The following is a 21,443-nucleotide window of genomic DNA, read 5'->3' on the forward strand; positions in this document are numbered from 1 at the left end:
CACAGAATTGCAAATCAGCTGAAATGTTGCACCACCCCCATCTACATACAAGCAGATGAAGCCAGACATTTTAATCAGAGGTCAAACATAGATTGGAAGAAAATAACATGTATTGGTTTATATATTCCATGATAATGGATACAATAAATAGAGAAGAACCATTTGAGCACATCATTGAGAGGAATGCATTGCTAAAACATGTAATGCATTGCCACAGTCACAGAGACCTGTACAAATCCAGATGTCATAGAGTAGGACTACTGATTTCAGCTTTCAGTTTGACTGCTTATAATCTGTCTATAAATTATAGAATGAGATATTACTTCAGCCTGGTCCCAGATCATTTTGGGCTGTTTTGCTAACTCCTATGGTCATTGTAACGAGTTGGCAAGACAGCCCAAACAAATATTGGACCAGGCTACTATGGTCTGTGATGGGACCAGCCATCCAGAGATGTGGTGATTAGTTAAGTTGTAGGTGTGCCATCCTGTCTGCTTCGATAAAGGAAGACTGGTGGTAGCGGTCCCGAGAGGCAAAGTCCAGGTTTTCCTCTGTCAGCTGCCTAGTTTCCATGCCGACTCCTGACAGAGAGGGTGTCACGACAATCTGGTCCCGAGGAAGCTCACCCCTGGAGGAAAGGACATTAGAATAATTAGAATAGAGTGTGCAGGCTCGATGGTCTGGGGGTCTAGGCACATGTATGCCTCCCCAGAGACCGGAGTTCAATCCCGATCTCCTCTTAAATCAGTCTCCTGAGTTCCTGAACATTTCCCGAACTTGTTTACCAAGACATTGATTTCACTTCTTCTGTCTACTATATTTAATGATTATACTGTATATAGCAATTATCTACATATTTGGTCTTAAAGATAGACTCATTGATATGACGTAGATACATAAAGTAAACAGCATAGTGGGTTAATTTTCAATACAACTAAGAGCGTTGAAGCGTGAGGCTCAAGTTCTTTGCTGTTTTGGTTCCGTAGCTACCATGTTGTGAAAAGCGTGACGAGAACTTGTGCACACGCTCAGACACTATTTTGTGACTGTGAGAGCGAAGTCTTGCATCTCGCTCATCTCAATATCTGCAGTGATGCTCTAGGCAACGTCATTTCGCTGTGTCTGCCTTTAAAGACATCGCCAAACATCAAACTAGAAAGCTGAATACATGATGAATGATGTTCATTTTATACAAGTTTTTGTGATGCTGTTTACCTTCCTAGGTTGCTCAGGGTTGTCCTAATCCATCTGAAAAAGCTGAAACGAGCTGCCACTCCTGTAAATACACACACAAAAAAACATTGTAATAAATATGATACATCAATTACTAGCTGATATTATAAACCATATTTCAAAAACAAAACATCTAAGTTCGATGTATTCAATAAGCTAAAGCTTGCCACTCCAGAATAAAAATATATTCCTCTGATATACAGTAGGAGATATTAGTGTGACCTGTAAAATATGAAAATCATTTTACTAACCATGACATGTGTGATCTACATTATGCCTCTGTCACAGTCTTGAGTTAGGGGAGCAAAGCAGGGTATTGCATGGAGGGGAGATTATATATCACAGAGTTGCAGAATCCTCTAACTCAGCTATTCTAACTGTCCTGCTGAACAGCTGTGTGGCTGAGAGACTAACTGAAGGCTTCAGCAGTGACTGACACATGCTTTCTTGTATTAGAAATGCACAGAGATGTGTGAATGTGACAGTTGTTGACATGCATGGATAGTCACCTATTGGAAGTCCAGGGCTTGCTTTTCCAATGTAGAGGAAGAGGACCAAGGCGACTATTATATTGGCCAAGGCGTAGACCCACTGAATGACAAACATGATCAGGATGGAACATAATGCCTGCACAGGGGGAAAAACATAAGTAGTCAAGAAAATACATTTAGATACAATAGGGCAGAAATGTTATACTGCATGTTTTACTGCCTTACTTACACCAATCAGTGCAATCCAGTGGTTGCAGAATTTGGCATAGAAGGAATCAGGCATCGGTTGGATTTCTGATCCCTGGCGGTCTGGTTTACAGTCAGAACCTGCCATCATATTTACAGAAATGAATGAAGTATAAACAGGCATTATAACAGAAAGGTAGACACAATCCAGACATTCAATGACCTATTTCACTATTACATCACTAGGTAAACAGTGTACTGTATGAAGGGGGTAAATGGTTGCAAATTAGGTAGAGAATGTCGAAAAAATGCCGACACACACTCATGCATGCCCACACACACAGGGAGTGATGAAGTTGACTGAATCAGAGCTGTGCACCATGTGCCCAATGGTACCACAAACAAATGTCAAAAGTGAACATAAATTCAAAGTCGAAGTATTCCTCACCAGTGTTTTCTCTCTGTGACCCTGGAGGGTCAAGCTCTATGGGGTCACAACCGGGATGGAGGGTCTTGTCCTGTATCACTTCCTCAGGGTCTAGGCTGGGCTCTCCAGGTCTTTCCTGGGGGAAGATACACTCTCCTGGACCTGGGGGAGCCGGATCAACCCCTCCCTCGCCTTCTCTATCTTCATCTCCCTCACTAGGGAAGGCATTGCTGTTAAGGTCTAGCCCAAAGCTGTCCATCAGAGTCTTCTTGGCAGGGGCTTTCACCCTCCTGATCCTGCCTCTCAGGCCTGGCATGGACACCTTCTCTGTGGCCTTGTCCTTTTCTGTCTCCTCCTGTTCACCACCATTGGGCAGGGGAAAGATCTGGTCCATATCTCTAGTAAACTCTAACAGGGTCCCCTTCCCTGGGCTCGCAACATCCCCCTCTGTACCATAACCCTGGTGGGTTGTGGGGGAAAAAGTATTGTTTTGTGATGTATTGTACTGACCTGAATATTCGTTTTTTTTGTTTTTGCCTTTTCTTGCATCAATTTTGATTGACACTTGATTTACCCTTGATTGAACTTAAATGACTGAACTCAACATTTAACAGAATTTAGAAAAATGTATTGACTTATGGAAAAAAAATAATAAACCTGGTGGGTGGTGGTCATGAGGGGCTTGGACGTATGGTTTGTGAAGGATGAGGCTCCAGTCCCAGGCCTCTTGGCAGGACCAACCCTCTTCTCTCTGGGCTGGAGGTTATAGGTCATCGCCACGCTGAAGTAAGAGTAGTCAAAGTCAGCTTTGATTCAAGATGTCTAGGGTCTGGTTCCAGCACACATGCACGCCCAATGCACACACACACACACCTGAAGTAGGAGTAGTCAATGAAGCTGTAGGTGAGCATGAAGTTGATGGTGACGATGGGGGCCAGGACGTTGACCTGTCCGATGAAGATGAAAGCCATGGTCAGCAGGCTAGTCAAGACTATGGCTGCCACCGGAGTCTTATTAGGACCTTTCTGTTGGAGACAGACAGAGAGGACAAATAGAGAGATAGAGGGGGAGATAGAGCGAGATAAAAAGAGGAAGATATGCTATGCTCTGCTGAGAAGCTCTAATTTCAACAAAAGAGCCAAACCGGTTGTTTAAAAAAGTTGCTGTGATCTCAGACTGAGCCTGCTCTGACTAGAACTACAACCATGCTACCTGAACCACTGCTGGTACTCTCTCTCCCTCTCTCCCTTTCTGGCAGTGATCCAGGCCAATCTGGGCCAGCCCCGTCCATCTCCCTTCCCTCCCTTCCTGGGTTTGTTCTGAGGCTTTGATTCGGGGCAAGATGTCTAGGGCCTGGTTCCAGCGGACACGAACACACACAGTACATGCCAGGCAATACTGAGGGGCGTGGGGGCCGAGGAAAGGAAGGGGGGTTAGTGTGCTGTGTTTCATAAGCCACGACCAACCGTTTGGCTACACTCAGGCAGCATCTCAAATGGCACCCTATTCTCTATATAGTGCATTACTTTTAACCAGAACCTATAGGGCTCTGGTCAAAAGTAGTGAACTATATAGGAAATGGGGTGACATTTGGGATTCTCCATCTGTTCTCTTTCTCTCTGTGAGGTTAGTTTACTCATCTGACCACTCTAAAATCAGGCCCTTTTCTCACCGTTTCCCATGGAACCCACCCATCGTACCGGTATCAGCCTCCCCACTCACTGGAGACAGACTATATTGTGTTTGATGTTTCTGATTTAATCAAGGGAGAAATATGTCAGTTCAAGTTATGTGACAAACTGTTTATAGCAGCACAATGTGTTTTTTGGTTTAGGTTAGTCCTGTAGCACTGTTCACGTGAGAAAGATTATCAGGAGCTGTATCAACAGTCTAAGAGTAGGAGTGCTGATCTTGGATCAGGTCCACCCTATCTATGTCACCTTATTCATTGTGATCTAAAATCCAAGATCAACACTCCTACTCTGAGATGCTTAATACATAGAGCCCCTGATCCATTTCTCTTAATTTTGGATTCATGGATCATCCATCCATCCTGCCAGGCAAACCCACCCCTTGTCCCAGGAAGGCGAGGGCTGGGATGACCCTCTCCTGGGCGATGACCTGGAGGATCCTGGGTGCACCGTACAGACCGCCCATGCAGGAGGCCAGCGAGGAGATGTAGAGGCCCAGGAGAAACAAGAAACCCACCAAGGAGACCTGGGAAGTTGGAACAAAACAAAAAGATGAGCGAAAGAGGCCCCACGATGACTACACCCAGCTAAGGTCTCCTCAACTAAGCCCTTATGAAAATAAGTTAGAAGCAGGAATGAAAACGAGGACATAATTTAGGCATTTTTGCAATTAGAACAATTTCCTATACACATTTGGTAGCACTTTACTAGTTAAAAGATGGCGCCAACAGATATGGCAGCTCTACTTCTAGCGCCTAAGCAACTTTGTACAAGCATTTCGCTACACAAGCAATAACATATGCTAAATATGTGTGTGACCAATACAATTTGATTTACCTGCAGGCTTTAAATAAAGTGTTACCATGAGTAAACATATTTTTTTAAATCACAAATAAATCTGTTTGCAAAGAACTTGGTGTACAAAATGTGCGTGCTGTATATTTTCGCTGAGCTCCATAGTATTTCTGCTGTACCATATGCTGTAGATAACGTGTACACATATGCAACAGATAGCCCATTCCTCTCAACCCCCCCTAGACCACCACCCACTAATCCAACCCCCCACCCTCACCACAGACAGCTGAGCTGCACCCCCTGTACAGTGTATCAACTCTAACCCCCAAGCGCCCACACCCTCCCAGCACCCCCCCCCCTGCTAGCTGGTGTAGGGACAGCTGTGACTGGGGAGAGTGCGGAGGTGGGGGTGGGGGGGTATTGACCTCAGCAGTACAATGTTTCTCTCATTTCTGTAATCTCTGTGTGTGCGTTGGGGGGAGGGGGGCTCAGCGACAGAGCTTTTCTCAAATTTCTGTCATTCTCAGCTGTACAAATGGGGTTCGGAGAACATACTGTTGTCGCTCTAGAAAGAGGCCCACTGGGACCACTGAGATTAAACAATTTCTCATCCTCATCATCACCATCTTCATCACTAGCCTGGTCTCAGGTCTGTGTGCTATTCAATGACAATAATTAGCATAGAAGTTAGCAAGACAGCATAAACAGATATGTGATCAGGCTACTTCATCACACATATAATGACAGATTCCCACTATGCCTATCACACAGTTAGGATATAAGGGAACACACAGACAATTCTTGAGTAGCCTATGTCTGTTCAAAATGTTGAAGAATGTGTAGGAAGTATGAACTACGTTGGACATGAATACTTCTGAACTTGATCATCAATAGGAAAGAGAGTAAGCTCTTCAAAAGGAAATAATCGCTATGGTCACAATGAGGAAAGGAGGATGGACAGAGAGAGTTTACCTTTTCTGCTATTAAGAAGTCGAAGTGCAGTGCCTCTCTGGTGCAGATGGCTCCCAGCAGGAACACAAAGACCAGATACAGGAACCACCTGTAGTGGCCAACAATACCACCAGCAGTTTTTCATCAGTTAGATGGAAGATCACACATCGCACTAAAAATAGGAAATGATGTCACAAGATCTAAATGTTTCATGGCATGTTGGGATTGGTGTGGGAATAAAGATGAAATTGTATAATGTTTTTTAAATCCCCAGCAAAAAAAAAAAGAAGAGGAACAAGTCTGGAACACCTCAATGTAATAAGTGTTGGTGGTAACAACAGACACATACGAGGTACAGACGGCAGCCAGTGTTCCCACAGGGATGTTGTGTTCCGGTCTCTGCAGATCTGAGCTCATGTTGAAGCCTGCCATCACACCTACGCACCAGGGACAGGACTATATAATTATAACTGTCATATTATAACTATTATAATTAGAACCTTTGTAACTATTATACTAAGTCACGCTGGATAAGAGTGTCTGCTAAATTACCAAAATGTAAACATGTAAGCAGCTATAAACATGGTTATAGTAGTTCACCTGTAGCAGCGGGGAAGAACACTCCAAATACAGTGAAGAATCCTTCTCCTGTCGTGTAGTCTGGTAGAGTGTTCTTACGTAGCAGCTCCTCGGAGTACCCTACGAAGCCATGCTCTGAAACAACAAACCATCCACAAAGGCCAAGGTTTAACAGAGATTCAGCATAAAGTTAAGTCTCTTATTTGTGTGCACATTGTGATCTGATCTTTACATTCATTAAGTTTTCATAATGCTTTTAGGCATTTTAACTCCTGCCCAATTCCCTGATTAAGTCCATCACTTCTGGTAGCATTTTACGGAAAGCGTGCTGATTATTATTAAGGCTCATACATGCTCATAACAGGTTATAAAGCATCCTTACTGCAGGCTTTAAAGGGCAGGTTGCACAATATATTTCCACAATTCTAACATAGATTGATGATATTACATTTAAAATGGACCTTGTGCAAAAGTTTATTAAAAAACAATAATTATACACTTCCATTTTCGCAATTTACCAACAATACATTTCGGCTTTGACGTCAAGAAGGGAACGGCGTGGCGGCAGTGCACGACAACCACTGTTTATTGGCATGCATGTTTGGCCTGAAATGCGAGAAGATGGGAAGAAAGTGGGGCCGCTTAGCGATGATGCGGTGGGCAGACTGGGTCAGGAGAACCCCTGCCTGGTTCTTAAGTCACAGGCAGGGCTCACTTTGTCCAAAAAGATTACAATGGCTACCAATAGTGGAAGAGTCGATTCACCATGAAGTTAAGGGAAACAAATGGTCCTGTGCCCACAGTCAATGAAGTCTCCAAGTCCACTGACCTCACCGGTGTTACTACAGCATAACGGCAGGTGGCTTCAGTGATAGAAGTGAATCGGGTAAGTAGGTACTAAAGTGACCAAAGAGTTTTGTCATGTTATGTCGCTAGTAGATGATAAAAAAAAAACACAAAGATAGCCATGCAAAACAAACTGGCCCATTCACACAGATCTAGCATGGTGTTTGGGGATGGAATAAGCTAAATACCAATTGGATTAAATGTATTAAAAAAATATATATAAATAAATAAATAAATATATATTAATATATGATATATAAACTATGAAATAACACATGTAGTGGACTCATGGACTCATGTAGTAAGCAAAAAAAGTGTTAAACAAATGTTATATTTTAGATTCTTCAAAGTAGCCACCCTTTGCCCTAATGACAGCTTTGCACACTCTTGGCATTCTCTCAACCAATTTCATGAGGAATGCTTTTCCCACATATGCTGAGCACTTGGTGTCAGCTTTTCCTTCACTCTGCAGTCCAACTCATCCCAAACCATCTCAATTGGGTTGAGGTTGAATGATTGTGGAGGCCAGATCATCTGATGCAGCACTCCATCACTCTCCTTCTTGGTCAAATATCCCTTACACAGCCTGGAGGTGTGTTGGGTCAATGTCCTGTTGAAAAACAAATGCTAGTCCCACTAAGAGCAAACCAGATGGGATGGCGTATCGCTGCAGAATGCTGTGGTAGCCATGCTGGTTAATTGTGCATTGAATTCTAAATGTATCACTGAGAGTGTCACCAGCAAAGCACCCCCACACCATCACACCTCCTCCTACATGCTTCACGGTGGGAACCAAACATGCAGAGATCATCCGTTCACCTACTCTGCATCTCACAAAGACACGGCGGTCTGAACCAAAAATCTCAAATCCACCAGTCTAATTCCTTTGCTCATGTTTCTTTGCCCAAGCAAGTCTATTTTTCTTATTGGTGTCCTTTAGTAGTGGTTTCTTTGCAGAAATTCGACCATGGGTTTTGCAACTGCACTTGAAACTTTCAAAGTTCTTGAAATTTTCCAGATTGACTGACCTTCATGTCTTAAAATAATGATGGACTGTCGTTTCGCTTTGCTTATTTGAGCTGTTCTTGCCGTAATATGGACTTGGTATTTTACCAAATAGGTCTATCTTCTGTACACCTCCCCTACCTTGTCACAACACAACTGATTGGCTCAAACACATTAAGAAGGAAAGAAATACCACAAATTAACTTTTAACAAGGAACACCTGTTAATTGAAATGCATTCCAGGTGGCTACCTCATGAAGCTGGTTGAGAGAATGTCAAGAGTGTTTTGCTTAACTGCCTGATCTTTATTGGCCAATATAACTTTCAGGATATCATGTTAGCCAATGTTTGTGTTAGGCATTATACTTGGATTTACCGCTGCTAGTAGTAGCACTCAGGTTAACATGTGGCTAGCTATAGCTGCCGTCGGTCAAAAAAAATAAAAATAAAAATGTATGAAATTGTATGAAATGTATGCATTCACTACTGTAAGTCGCTCTGGATAAGAGCGTCTGCTAAATGACGTAAATGTAATGTAACAGCGTTCTAGCCAGTTTGGTTCATAGACGTTCAATGTCTACTATGATGGTAAAGGTTTATCTTGATTCTGTGCAACAGTACAAGAACTGAGCTGTGCTGAACTGCAAATAAGTAATGTGTTTCAAGGCTGCTAGTGGTTAGCTAGTAGTGGTAAGCCAGGAGTGTAAAAGGGGCTATGCTAAAAGCCTGTGAGCTGTATAAGTAAAAATATTTTCAGCTGATACAGAATAAAGAAATCACCGGATATGATCAGATGATAAGTTGGCTTCATTCAGAGTGCCGGTATGATGTGGGTCTTAACTGTCTTATGTCGACAGTGACTTCACTCCTGCTCACCTAGCGCTCCTCTTTACGTCGCATTTCCCAACACTTTTCTGACATGGGATATTATATTGGGATATTTAGTTGGAAGGATGAAAAACAAATTGACTGTTTAACAGCAACCTAATTCTGCAGTCTAAGAGAGAGAGTGCGAGAGAGTACGAGAGAGTAATAGAGAGAGAGTGACCCTAGTCTTTTTTCCAGTGTTAGGTAAAACCAGGGCTGGACTCGGGAACCAGACTAACCCTAACCCCCCGGATCAAGACAGAAGTGTCTGCTCTGATCCCGACAGACAACCTCAGACCATTAGAAACTTAACCATAACCCAGCCCCTTATGTAACTGTCCAGGAGAGGAACCATATTCATCCCGCCTAGATGCGTGCACTCAGGGGACCAGGACCTAGTTTATGGTAACACTGGCCAAGCTAAACAGAGGTAGCAGGCTAGCTGTAACAGCACTGTGGTTTTGACAGAGAGAAATAGACTGGGTGTGCTCACTCACAGACAACAACCCTTACACAGGCGCCCGACAAACATCTGCACGAAAAGCACAGAGATAAAATTGTTCTGCTATACAGTCAGATGGACATGACTGATTTGTTCACACCTCGTTATGAAATTTAACATGGGGCATGTGGAGTATGGATGGTTTAGATATCAGTGCACATAGCTGGTCATGATATGCAGGGAGGACAGCAAGCAGTACAGCTATATAAGCAACTGTGGAGTAAATGGTAAGCCTATACAAACAATAGCCTACAATCAATTAAGAAAACAGGAAAATATAAAGAAATGTATTCAATGACCATGAATAAAAGCTTGTATGAATCAAGTTATTCTGCTGCAAGAAACTATTCCTGCAGTCTTTGTAATGGTTCATGTGGTTCCTCCGGAGGTTGAGGTACTGTAAGTCTGCATCCCAAATAGCACCAAATTCCATAGGGAAATGGGTTCCATTTGGGACGGAGCCATGTTCTCGTGGGGTTAAAAGGTTTAATCCAGATGGTCAAATCTGTAAGACCCGCCTACGTAAGAACGTCAAGCATTTCCCTCATGGTTATCTTACGATGGGAAAGAATTTGTTCTCTCAGATTAATGACAAGTTTATCCACCCTTTTCAGAAGCCCTGCTGGTTCCAAGACAGACAGACAGACAGACAGACAGTCTGTCTTGTCTGTCTGTCTGTCTGTCTGTCTGTCTGTCTGTCTGTTGACAGACAGAGAGAGAGAGAGAGAGAGAGAGGGTAGGGTTTTAAGTTTCATTTATTCGCATAAAAGAAAAACAGTGAAAGAAAAAAATAGCACAGATTTTTTTTTTTTTAAACTGGTAGAAACTGTGTGCAGATGAGGTTGGAAATCTAAAAGGGCCTATATGAAAATCACACCACAAAACCCAATATACAAATAAGTACCAAAAAAGTTTTTTTCAAATAATTTAAACAGAGCATACTAATGATACATGTATATTATACAGTGGCTTGCGAAAGTATTCACCCCCTTGGCATTTTTTCTATTTTGTTTCCTTACAACCTGGAATTAAAATGGATTTTTGAGGGGTTTGTATCATTTGATTGATCAACATGCCTACCACTTTGAAGATGCAATATATTTTTCTTGTGAAACAAACAAGAAATAAAACAAAAAAATATGAAAACTTGAGCGTGCATAACTATTCACATCCCAAAGTCAATACTTTGTAGAGACACCTTTTGCAGCAATTACAGCTACAAGTCTCTTGGGGTATGTCTCTATAAGCTTGGCACATCTAACCACTGGGATTGTTGCCCATTCTTCAAGGCAAAACTGCTCCAGCTTCTTCAAGTTGGATGGGTTCCGCTGGTGTACAGCAATCTTTAAGTCATACCACAGATTCTCAATTGGATTGAGGTCTGGGCTTTGACTAGGCCATTCCAAGACATTTAAATGTTTCCCCTTAAACCACTCGAGTGTTGTTTTAGCAGTATGCTTAGGGTCATTGTCCTGCTGGAAGGTGAACCTCTGTGCCTCTTGAAGACTGAAACAGGTTTCCCTCAAGAATTCCCCTGTATTTAGCGCCATCCATCATTCCTTCAATTCTGAGAAGTTTCTCAGTCCCTGCCGATGAAAAACATCCCCACAGCATGATACTGCTGTATAGTGTTCTCAGGGTGATGAGAGGTGTTGGGTTTGCACCAGACATAGCGTTTTCCTTGATGGCCAAAAAGCTACATTTTAGTCTCATCTGACCAGAGTACATTCTTCCATACGTTTGGGGAGTCTCCCACATGTGTTTGCTTATTTTTTTCTTTAAGCAATGGCTTTTTTTCTGGCCACTCTTCCGTAAAGCCCAGCTCTGTGGAGTGTACGGCTTAAAGTGGTCCTATGGACAGATACTCCAATGTCTGCTGTGGAGCTTTGCAGCTCCTTCGGGGTTATCTTTGGTCTCATTGTTGCCTCTCTGATTAATGCCCTCCTTGCCTGGTCTGTGAGTTTTGGTGGGCGGCCCTCTCTTGGCAGGTTTGTTGTGGTGCCATATTCTTTCCATTTTTTAATAATGGATTTAATTGTGCTCCATGGGATGTTCATAGTTTGTGATATTTTTTTGTAACCCAACCCTGATCTGTACTTCACAACTTTGTCCCTGACCTGTTTGGAGAGCTCCTTGGTCTTCATGGTGCCTGCTTGCTTGGTGGTGCCCCTTGCTTAGTGGTGTTGCAGCCTCTGGGGCCTTTCAGAACAGGTGTGTATATACTGAGATCATGTGACAGATCATGTGACAGATTACCCACAGGTGGACTTTATTTAACTAATTATGTGACTTCTGAAGGAAATTGGTTGCACCAGATCTTATTTAGGGGCTTCATAGAAAAGGAGGTGAATACATATGCACACACCACTTTTCAGTTTTTAAATGTTTAAAATAAAATTGAAACAAGATAATTTTTTGATTTCACTTCACCAATTTGGACTATTTTGTGTATGTCCATAACATGAAATAAAAATAAAAATCTATTTAAATTACAGGTTGTAATGCAACAAAATAGAAAAAATGCCAAGGGGGATGAATACTTTTGCAAGGCACAGAATACTCAATATACAAGAAAAAAACATGTTTGATTATGTGTGTGTGTACATGTGAATGTGAGAGTTAGGCTACATGGAGGAGACTACTGGGTAGTTTGGTTCACCAGGGTGACCTCTAGTCCATGTTTGAAGTTATTGAAGGATGATGATGATGATGTTTTGGCAATGTGAAGATAGGAATTCCAGAGTATGGAACCTCTGTATCTGATAGGGAATTTACTGTGTGAGGTGCGGCAGTGGTTATCACAGTGTCTTGTATTGTATGCATGGTTTGGGAATTAACCTAGAATAATCAATTGAAGGGTTTAGGTAGGCTGTCTGAGAGGTGTGGTAGACAGTAATAAAGAGATATAGTAAGGGAGAGGGAAGACAGTAATAGAGAGTAAGAGAGAGCGAAACTAAAAGAGAAAGAGAGAGAAACTAATAGTGAAAGAGATCGAGAGAGTGAAATAGAGAAACAAAGAGAGCGAGAGAAACGAGAGAGTGAGAGAGAGAAAGAAAGGAACAAAGAAAGCAACAAACGAATAGAGAAAGAGAGAGAGAGCGAGAAACTAATAAATAGAGAAAGAGAGAATGAGAGAGAAAGAGAGAAAGAGAGTGAGTAGAGAGACAGTAATAGAGAGAGAGAGAGAAAGGGAGTGAGAGACTATTTGCACACAATATTTTGGAAATTTGTGGGTGTAATGTTTACTGTTAATTTTTATTGTTTATTTAACTTTTGTTTATTATCTACTTCACTTGCTTTGGCAATGTTAACATATGTGTTTCCCATGCCAATAAAGCCCTTAACTTGAAAAATGTAATTGAGAGAAAGAGAGAGTAAGAGAAAGAGAGAGAGAGAGAGGCACCTCATGTTCTCTCATTCGAACACTGCAGCAACACCACAAAACGAACCAACACCAACCTCGCTTTTGGCAACTATAATAACAAGGTCAGATTTTAAAACAATACCCGCCAAATTGCTGTACATTACATTACCAATTGAGACTTCTCTCTATCCAAACAATGATAATCTAACTGTGGTACAACAGAACAGACAGGCCCAGACAGGTTGTCTCCCAAACAGCACTTTATTCCCTATAGCCCCATAGGGTTCTTGTCAAAAGTAGTGCACCATATAGGGAATAGGGTGCCATTTGGGACACAACCCCAGTGTCCACGAGCACAACCTTTATATAACATCATGGTGTTAACACACACCAACTTCACCCGACAACTCTACCAACTCCTCTCATTCACCCACACTGACCAAAGGTAAAACAAATACATTTTTAAAAAAGCATGCATGCGTGCTGACTGGAGAATGGTGTCATGACCATAGAGATCCTATAATTCACTTTCTATTTATTTAGTTGGATATGACCCACAACCAGGACACTATTCATTGGAAAGAGCCCCTGATCTTCTGATTGGAGGACCCTTCATAATATCACAGGAAGTGATGACTTGGCGCTTGGTCTCAAGAGCAGCTCTCTCAAATTTGTGTTCCGGCCTTTTCTTTTTTCATTGTCCAAAAATGTGGGTGAGCCCGGTTAACACCCTACCACCCAAACCACGAAACACATTATGGAACTTCCTGTCCGTTCAATCTGGAAAAGAGTTCAAATGAAGATCAGGAGGGACAAGTGAAAGGGGGGGAGAAGAGAGAGGAGAGAGAGTGGCAAATGGTGTTTTGTGATGAAGTGACAACACCTTTGGTTACAGGAATTATACCCTTAAATTCCCCTGCTTAAATAAATGAACACATGCATGATTCACAGACTCTAATGTGAGGACAGACGATAATTATTATATTAGTTATGAAGAAGATGACGACTTTATCATCCAGTGTACACACTACTGAGTCTCCTGTATTTTTTCTACCCGAGAGTCAGACCACGCTACTGCAGCCAGGAATGACTTGTCAGACTACATCATTAAACAGGTACATGAACAGGGGAAGGAGGTTAAGATTACTTCACAAATCAAAACGTGTTCTCTCTTTCAAAGGGTTAGATGTATTCCCATTTGACTCATATAATGAGTTTTCCCACACAGAGCACAGGTCAGTGTCAGGATAACGATGCAGAAATGTTAGAGATTTAGAAGATGTTTCAAATGTATTTATATTTCACTACAAAGTTATGGCACTACTGGGAGTGGCATAGAGCTTCTGGATTCTTCCACGAGGAACTGCTAATCATTCCTTTACCTCTCAGACCTCTACACTGCCTTAGCTGTCTGACATTAAGAGTACAATCACAGTCAGTAAGGCACTATAAAGGCAGGTAGATGAGGTAAAGAAAACTGCAACCATCTGGCTGTTAGTAGTGTAATAAGCAGTAACCGATCCTTTACTACAACATTTCCGTAACATAGACAACCTATCTAAATGAGAAAACGTGTCATTCTTGAAACCTGCTCTATTTGACACTTCAGTTTCAGAATTTCATCTACTTCATCCATGACCAGAAATACATATATATCTTGCTATAAAAGTCAGCATTAACCATTGATACCACCTTGACCCTATGTCGACCAGCCTAGCTGGCCTTCTACTAAAATCACCAGTCTGATAGTCTGATCTAAAGTGTTATCAAACTATAAACACATTTGCCTGGCCGTACATCCCCCAACCAAGGGTGTATCCAAAATAGCACCCTATCCACTATTGAGTGCACAACTTTTGAACATAGCTCTAATGGCCCTGGTCAAAAGTAGTGTACTATTTATGAAATAGGTTGCCATTTCAGACGCAGTCCTATTCTCCTAGACTGGAGGACAGGGTGGCTCCGAGCCAAAGCATGAGATCACCTCAAAACACAGCAGCAACTTATTAGGAAAGACCTGGGCATCAGTTTCACTAGGCCATAACTACAAGATGTGATCCCTATGGCAGCTCTGGGGTGCGTCCCAAATGTCACCCTATTCCCATAGGTCTCTGGTCAAAAGTACTGCACTATGCAGGGAATAGGTAGCCATTTAGGATCCAGATCTGGGCTCTGGGTTCTGACTGAGAAAGAGAGGATCATTAGGGATGAGAGGTTTGGACTGGAAAGGAGAGACATGGTGTGCAAAAGTCTGGGGTAAGGTTTAAGGTTTCAGCTTCCTGAACTAAACCAACCCCCATCACCACCAGCATCACCATTTACGTAGTGTTCTTTGTGGTTTGTTGAGAGAAAGAAAGGAGAAACACCCAGCTCCTACTGGAACAAATGGCAAATGGCACCCTATTCTCTTATACAGGAGTTTTCAAACGTTTTGGGTCCAGCGACACCTTTTGTGATTGCAAATATATCAGGGACCCCCTCGTAATCAGAACACAAATAAAAATAGCCTACAAGGAGTTTTACTATGATGTCTGCCGATACCATTTACAAAGCCAGCCTCTTGGCATCGGAGTGAATTTTGTCATGGGGCAGAGAGATTTAAAGCAAATTTCGGAAATTTTACACATTTTGCCATGAGGCAGAGCAAACTTTTCAGTTCTAAAGCTTAAATTACACTGCATTTATGTAAAAGAATATATTTTTTGAAAAATGTATAATTGGTGGAGTACTGTTCATATCAATATCCCTGTGAGCCCCACAGGCCCACGTTGCCCAGGGTTAAGAACATAAATTGTACATGAATATTATTACATTGTATTACACACTTTAATCTGTTAGTAATATTCATTAAAAAAGAAGTGCAAAAAAATGAGTAACAATAATAAATCGGACCGTAGACCTCCTGCAGTAACTCTGCGGACCCCACTTTGATAGCCCCTGCCACAATCAGTGCACTACACAGGGAGTAGGGTTCCATTTGAAACACAGACTGTTCTCTTCCCTTTGACTGGACAGGAAGTGGATAATCAGTGAGAATGGGAAGAGCAGGGATCAACTTCCGGTTGAAGGACGGGGAAAGAAAGAAATTCTGGCTAAACCACGCCCATCATATCCTCATCATGAAAAACATTCTGGGTAAACATTACACAAGACTGCTGCCTGAGTCAATCAAACTTGCCTCATCACTGTTTACTGTATGCATTACATCTTTCACATCAATGCAGAAACAGAGTGCTCCTTTTTCTTTATTTTCTTGAATAGTCACCAGTTGAAGTGTCCTGGGGTAAGTCCCTCAGTCAAGCACATGATTCATTTTTTCTACTGTATGCATTATCTTTGTTCATTAGCTACTACACACACACACACACACACACACACACACACACACACACACACACACACACACACACACACACACACACACACACACACACACACACAGTCTTGAAATGTCAAACTGTGATGGGGAGCCTATAAGGTTCTCTACAGCCAAAAACATTTCTGATTTTATTTGACCAAGGGGAAGAACTAGTTATGTTTATAGGCTACTACTACTGCATAAGAGTATGGCGAGTATGAAGTAAGAGGTGCAGTACATTTGCAACTAAGCTAAAGGGCTGAGAGATGGCTAATGATGAACTCTGAAGTCTACAGTAAATGCAGTGCAGAGAAAGCTTGTGGTTATCCTCCAGGCTATATTATGCCACAGTGACACCTACTGGACAAAATTGTTAATTGAACCTGTGATTTAAGCCGGTGGTACTCAAACCTCTCCTCAGAGACCCAATGTATTTGAACTATTCCAGAACTAGCACAACTGATTTAACTAGTTAACAAATGATCAAGCCCATGACTAGGTGAATCAGGTGAGCTAGTTCAGGGCTACAACAAAATTGTGAAACGTCTGGGGGTCCCCCAAGAAGAGGTTTGAGAACCACTGATCTAGGCTAAAAAATAACAACTCCTCACACCACCACTATGCCACTCTTGGCACTAAAGTCCCTTCTGTCAGTTCACTTTACACTACAGTCCAGGAGATTTGTCAAGCAGAATACATCAGCAGGCCTACTGTAGGCTATGCCATGAACACACCTGGGTCGAGGTGGGAAAACGTCCCGATAACGAAGTCCAGCGTTGAGACAGCCAGCACGGCCAGTAGTATCAGCTGGAGACGGACGATCCATTTCACCCCGGCGAGGTTAATACCCAGAAGGCCGAGCAGGACAGCCACAGACATCCCTCTAACGGCCCATTCACTCTGCAGGCTCAGGAGCTCGGCGATAGACTCTGAGAACCCTGTGATGTACATGGCTCCAGCCACACACTGTTGAAATCAAAACACGCAGAAGACATACATGAGATCTTGTATGTAAACATATATTGATTCTTCTTTTATTTATTTAGCTATATAATTTTTGTTTAAAAAGGTGTGTTGACTGAAGGTAAGTTGTCCTTTACCATATGCAAAGGGTTGCAGGAGGATGAAGGGGGAATGAAAACATGTACACACACGGTGTTTCTCACCTGGCCGAAAACATACAGGAGCCCCACGGTCCCACCTACTCTTCCTCCCAGGACAGTAGAGATCATGGAGTATACTCCACCACTACCGACCCCACAGCGCTCGCAGACGCCGATGCCTGACATCACTGTTACCAGGGCAACGATAACCACCACGGATACCAGGAGCATACCTAGCAATACACCTAGGTTCCCCTTACATCATCAAGAGAAAAAAACAAAAATAAAGTCATACAATATATGGAACAGGTCCTTGTATGTCTAGATCAGCCCAGCACTTGATTCAACAAATCAATGAATCACAATGCCCTTGACGAGTTGAATCAGGTGTTTTAGTGCTGGGCTATAGAACCAACATGTGCACACCGTAGGGCAGAGCTACTCAAGTACTATTTCAGAAGGTCCAGTGACACAAATTCCCTAGGTGGCAAAGGGCCGTGTGGATATTGTCATTTATCGGCATAGTAACAAACCCTCACCTCTCAACCCATGCAACCCCAAACTGTTCACACCCCTCTTGATGGAGGAGAGAAAGTTTTCCCGTTTGAATGCTCATTCCCTACAATTCTACACATTTTCCCATGGGGCAGATAGAAATTTGGCAGTTTTAAGCAAATGTCCTGCTATTCTACAAAATTTGCCATGTCTTGTGTGAACATATGATACCAGGGGTTGAAGCCCGACAGTTCTATTACACACTTTGGGGGTGGGGGGGGGTCAGGACCAGTGGTCTATATTGACCCTGCTCTGGGTTTGGATCCAGCCTGTGGTCCGCCTGTTCAGTATGCAGACCCCTAGGTGAGCAAACTCTTGCCTACATCTACCTGCCCTGGGACTACAGTTGAAAACTTGCTAGCTGGCCAAATCTGGTAAATTGACATAAATGTTGATTGGTGTGCATTGTCCCTGTCAAATAAATGTATTGAATGAAATTAAATGAAATTCCAACTCACCACCAGCCACCCAGTGCGGAGGAACAACACCACACCAAAGATGTTGATCATACAGGTAGTAAAGACTCCGTCCCACGTCCCAAACAGGACAGGCTCCCACACAAACAGCTTCACCCTCCACCATGGCTGAGAGAGATGGCGTGAACCCTGCAGTTTAGAATAGACAACATTTTTACCAGACCGGCGCAACTTTTATAGTCTGGTCCAGTGGAGATTTTAGCATGTAAATCTTGGTGGGGCAAAAAAAAAGAAAATATTGCTTTTAACGCATGCCAACAAAGCCACTACACAACACTAAACAAGCAATGAATTGCACTATAACAGTGACAAACGGTGCCCACAAACAGTTTGGGCCCACATAAAGCTGTCCCAATAGCAGAGCTTTCTTTTCAGCACCATGGAGTGAATCCTTACCAATGCTACACCTGGCTAACAGCAGAGCCTTGTCTGGCAGCGAAACAGTTCATTCAGCCTCATTTACTGACTTAAAAAAAACATGGCTGACTTGCTTAAACAAATGTGTTTTCTACTGACAATTGAGATGTACAAACTATGGCATAATGGGACGACGAGCAGATAAGAGGCAATCCGTACTTCGATTAAGACATTAATGAGCAAGCTAGGACGAACGTAGTCAATATAACTATTTATTCAGCACTTTTTAAATGTACTGTGACAGAATTCATAACATGGGCTGTTCTTACAGTATTCTCCCTGTACACCAAGTCAGAACCGTAGGATAAATAAAGGCGGCATATAAGCAGACAATGAAAGCTCTTACAATATTCGATTGTTACATTTCTCTAAAACAGGCTATAGGCTACATGTGCACCACCAAGTCAAAACAGTAGGCAAAATGATGAGGGGGAATGGGAACTAATTATTAGGGTGAGGCACATGGGCTATTAACAGCTTACTACACAACTTACACTTAGTATTACTTCCTTAGCTACGGTATACATATCTCCCTGGCATATTGCATCATTAATGCAGCAGCATACAATACATGTTTGGACTCCCTGTTGTGCTGTGCTCACTTGAACAGGAAGGTGGCGCGACGGTCCTTGTGGGCAAATTTTGTCATCAAACTGACATCAAAAAGTCTAGCATTCTCTGGATTTTTTTTGCCCTTTCAAGACAACTGGGAACTCGTAAAAAAAAACAAGATTGAATCATGACGTCAGTGATCTTCAGGTCGGAGCTCTAGAAATAGGCCCAACTTGGATTTCTGAGTTGGATGGCCATTCAAAACGTATTTTCCCAGTCGGAGCTTGTTTTTTACGACTTCCCAGTTGTATTGAACTCACTGAAGTCTGGGATTTCCCAGTTCAGAGTTTCCAGTTGTTTTGAACGCGGCAGAAGTCATACAGGATTGACAGCATGGCCAATGCATTCAACCTTTTCTGGCCCATGGTGTTGAATGCATTTCCAAGAAGGTGTAGCCCCTGAGGCGCGACGTCCCCTGAAGGCCCATTCTGCTAACCGCGGCCTGCTAGCTATCTATAGCATATTGGACTGTTAGCTGATCCACCGGCCAGTTTCGAGGACCACTATACCCATATTGCCAATTGGACTTGGACCCCTCTGCTACGTGGAACCCTACTAAACCCTACTATCAACGTCACCGCACGAGGAGGCAAAAACAGACTTGTCCCCCATCGTGACGTCCCTCTAAGGCCCTTATGCTAGCTTGCTAGCCCCGGCCTGCTAACTGATAGCACCGGCCTGCTAACTGTCTGAATTACCGTGTCCCCAGCCAGTCCAACCACTCACTGGACCCATACGATCACTTGGCTATGCATGCCTCTCCCTAATATCAATATGCCTTGTCCATTACTGTCCTGGTGATTACTGTCTTATTTCACTGTAGAGCCTATAGCCCTGCTCAATATGCCTTAACCAACCATGTTGTTCCACCTCCCAAAAGTGAGATGACATCACCTGGTTTAAACGTCTCTAGAGACTATATCTCTCTCTTCATCACTCAATGCCTAGGTTTACCTCCAATGTACTCTCTTCCTACCATACCTTTGTCTGTACATTATGCCTTGAATCTATGCTATCGTGCCCAGAAACCTGCTCTCTTTACTCTCTGTTCCGAACGTGCTAGACGGCCAGTTCTTATAGCCTTTAGCCGTACCCTTATACTACTTCTCCTCTGTTCTTCTGGTGATGTAGAGGTTAATCCAGGACCTGCAGTGCCTAGCTCCACTCCTACTCCCCAGGTGCTCTCATTTGTTGACTTCTGTAACTGTAAAAGCCTTGGTTTCATGCATGTTAACATTAGAAGCCTACTCCCTAAGTTTGCTTTACTCACTGCTTTAGCACATTCTACCAACCCGGATGTCTTAGCCGTGTCTGAATCCTGGCTTAGGAAGACCACCAAAACACCTGAAATTTCCATCCCTAACTATAACATTTTCTGCCAAGATAGAACTGCCAAAGGGGGCAGTGTTGCAATCTACTGCAGAGATAGAACTCTGCAGGCTATCTTACTATCCAGGTCTGTACCAAAACAATTCGAACTTCTACTTCTAAAAATTCACCTTTTCAGAAACAAGTCTCTCACCGTTGCCGCTTGCTATAGACCACCTTCTGCCCCCAGCTGTGCCCTGGACACCATATGTGAATTGATTGCCCCCCATCTATCTTCTGAGCTCGTGCTGCTAGGTGACCTAAACTGGGACATGCTTAACACCCCGGCCATCCAACAATCTAAGCTTGATGCCCTCAATCTCACACAAATTATCAATGAACCTACCAGGTACAACCCCAAATCCATAAACACGGGCACCCTCATAGATATCATCCTAACTAACTCGCCCGCCAAATAAACCTCTGCTGTTTTCAACCAAGATCTCAGCAATCACTGCCTCATTGCCTGCATCCGTAAAGGGTCTGCGGTCAAACGACCACCCCTCATCACTGTCAAACGCTACCTAAAACACTTCTGCGAACAGGCCTTTCTAATTGACCTGGCCGGGGTATCCTGGAATGACATTGACCTCATCCCGTCAGTAGAGGATGTCTAG

At 42.9% G+C, this 21,443-nt stretch overlaps 1 protein-coding gene across 2 annotated transcripts in view; it reads right to left on the bottom strand.

Moving 5' to 3' along the window:
• Positions 1-19: 19 nt before the first annotated feature.
• The window catches only part of slc12a8 (solute carrier family 12 member 8), a 35,102-nt gene continuing 13,678 nt past the window's right edge, over positions 20-21,443 (bottom strand). The window contains exons 3-16 of one of the 2 annotated variants that reach the window (XM_014173763.2): positions 18,412-18,558; positions 17,462-17,653; positions 17,030-17,261; positions 6,375-6,488; positions 6,124-6,211; positions 5,796-5,883; positions 4,408-4,554; positions 3,211-3,362; positions 2,995-3,118; positions 2,359-2,797; positions 1,954-2,051; positions 1,743-1,860; positions 1,216-1,276; positions 20-628 (exon numbers count right to left, since the gene is read on the bottom strand). In XM_014173763.2, coding sequence (XP_014029238.1) covers positions 463-628; positions 1,216-1,276; positions 1,743-1,860; positions 1,954-2,051; positions 2,359-2,797; positions 2,995-3,118; positions 3,211-3,362; positions 4,408-4,554; positions 5,796-5,883; positions 6,124-6,211; positions 6,375-6,488; positions 17,030-17,261; positions 17,462-17,653; positions 18,412-18,558 — 2,166 coding nt within the window. In that variant the 3' untranslated portion in view covers positions 20-462. The remainder of the gene's footprint in view (positions 629-1,215; positions 1,277-1,742; positions 1,861-1,953; positions 2,052-2,358; positions 2,798-2,994; positions 3,119-3,210; positions 3,363-4,407; positions 4,555-5,795; positions 5,884-6,123; positions 6,212-6,374; positions 6,489-17,029; positions 17,262-17,461; positions 17,654-18,411; positions 18,559-21,443) is intronic. The other variant, XM_045707566.1, reaches the window with a different exon arrangement.

Source organism: Salmo salar, chromosome ssa25, assembly GCF_905237065.1.
Source record: "Salmo salar chromosome ssa25, Ssal_v3.1, whole genome shotgun sequence".
In the NCBI taxonomy this organism is placed as follows: Eukaryota; Metazoa; Chordata; class Actinopteri; order Salmoniformes; family Salmonidae; genus Salmo; species Salmo salar.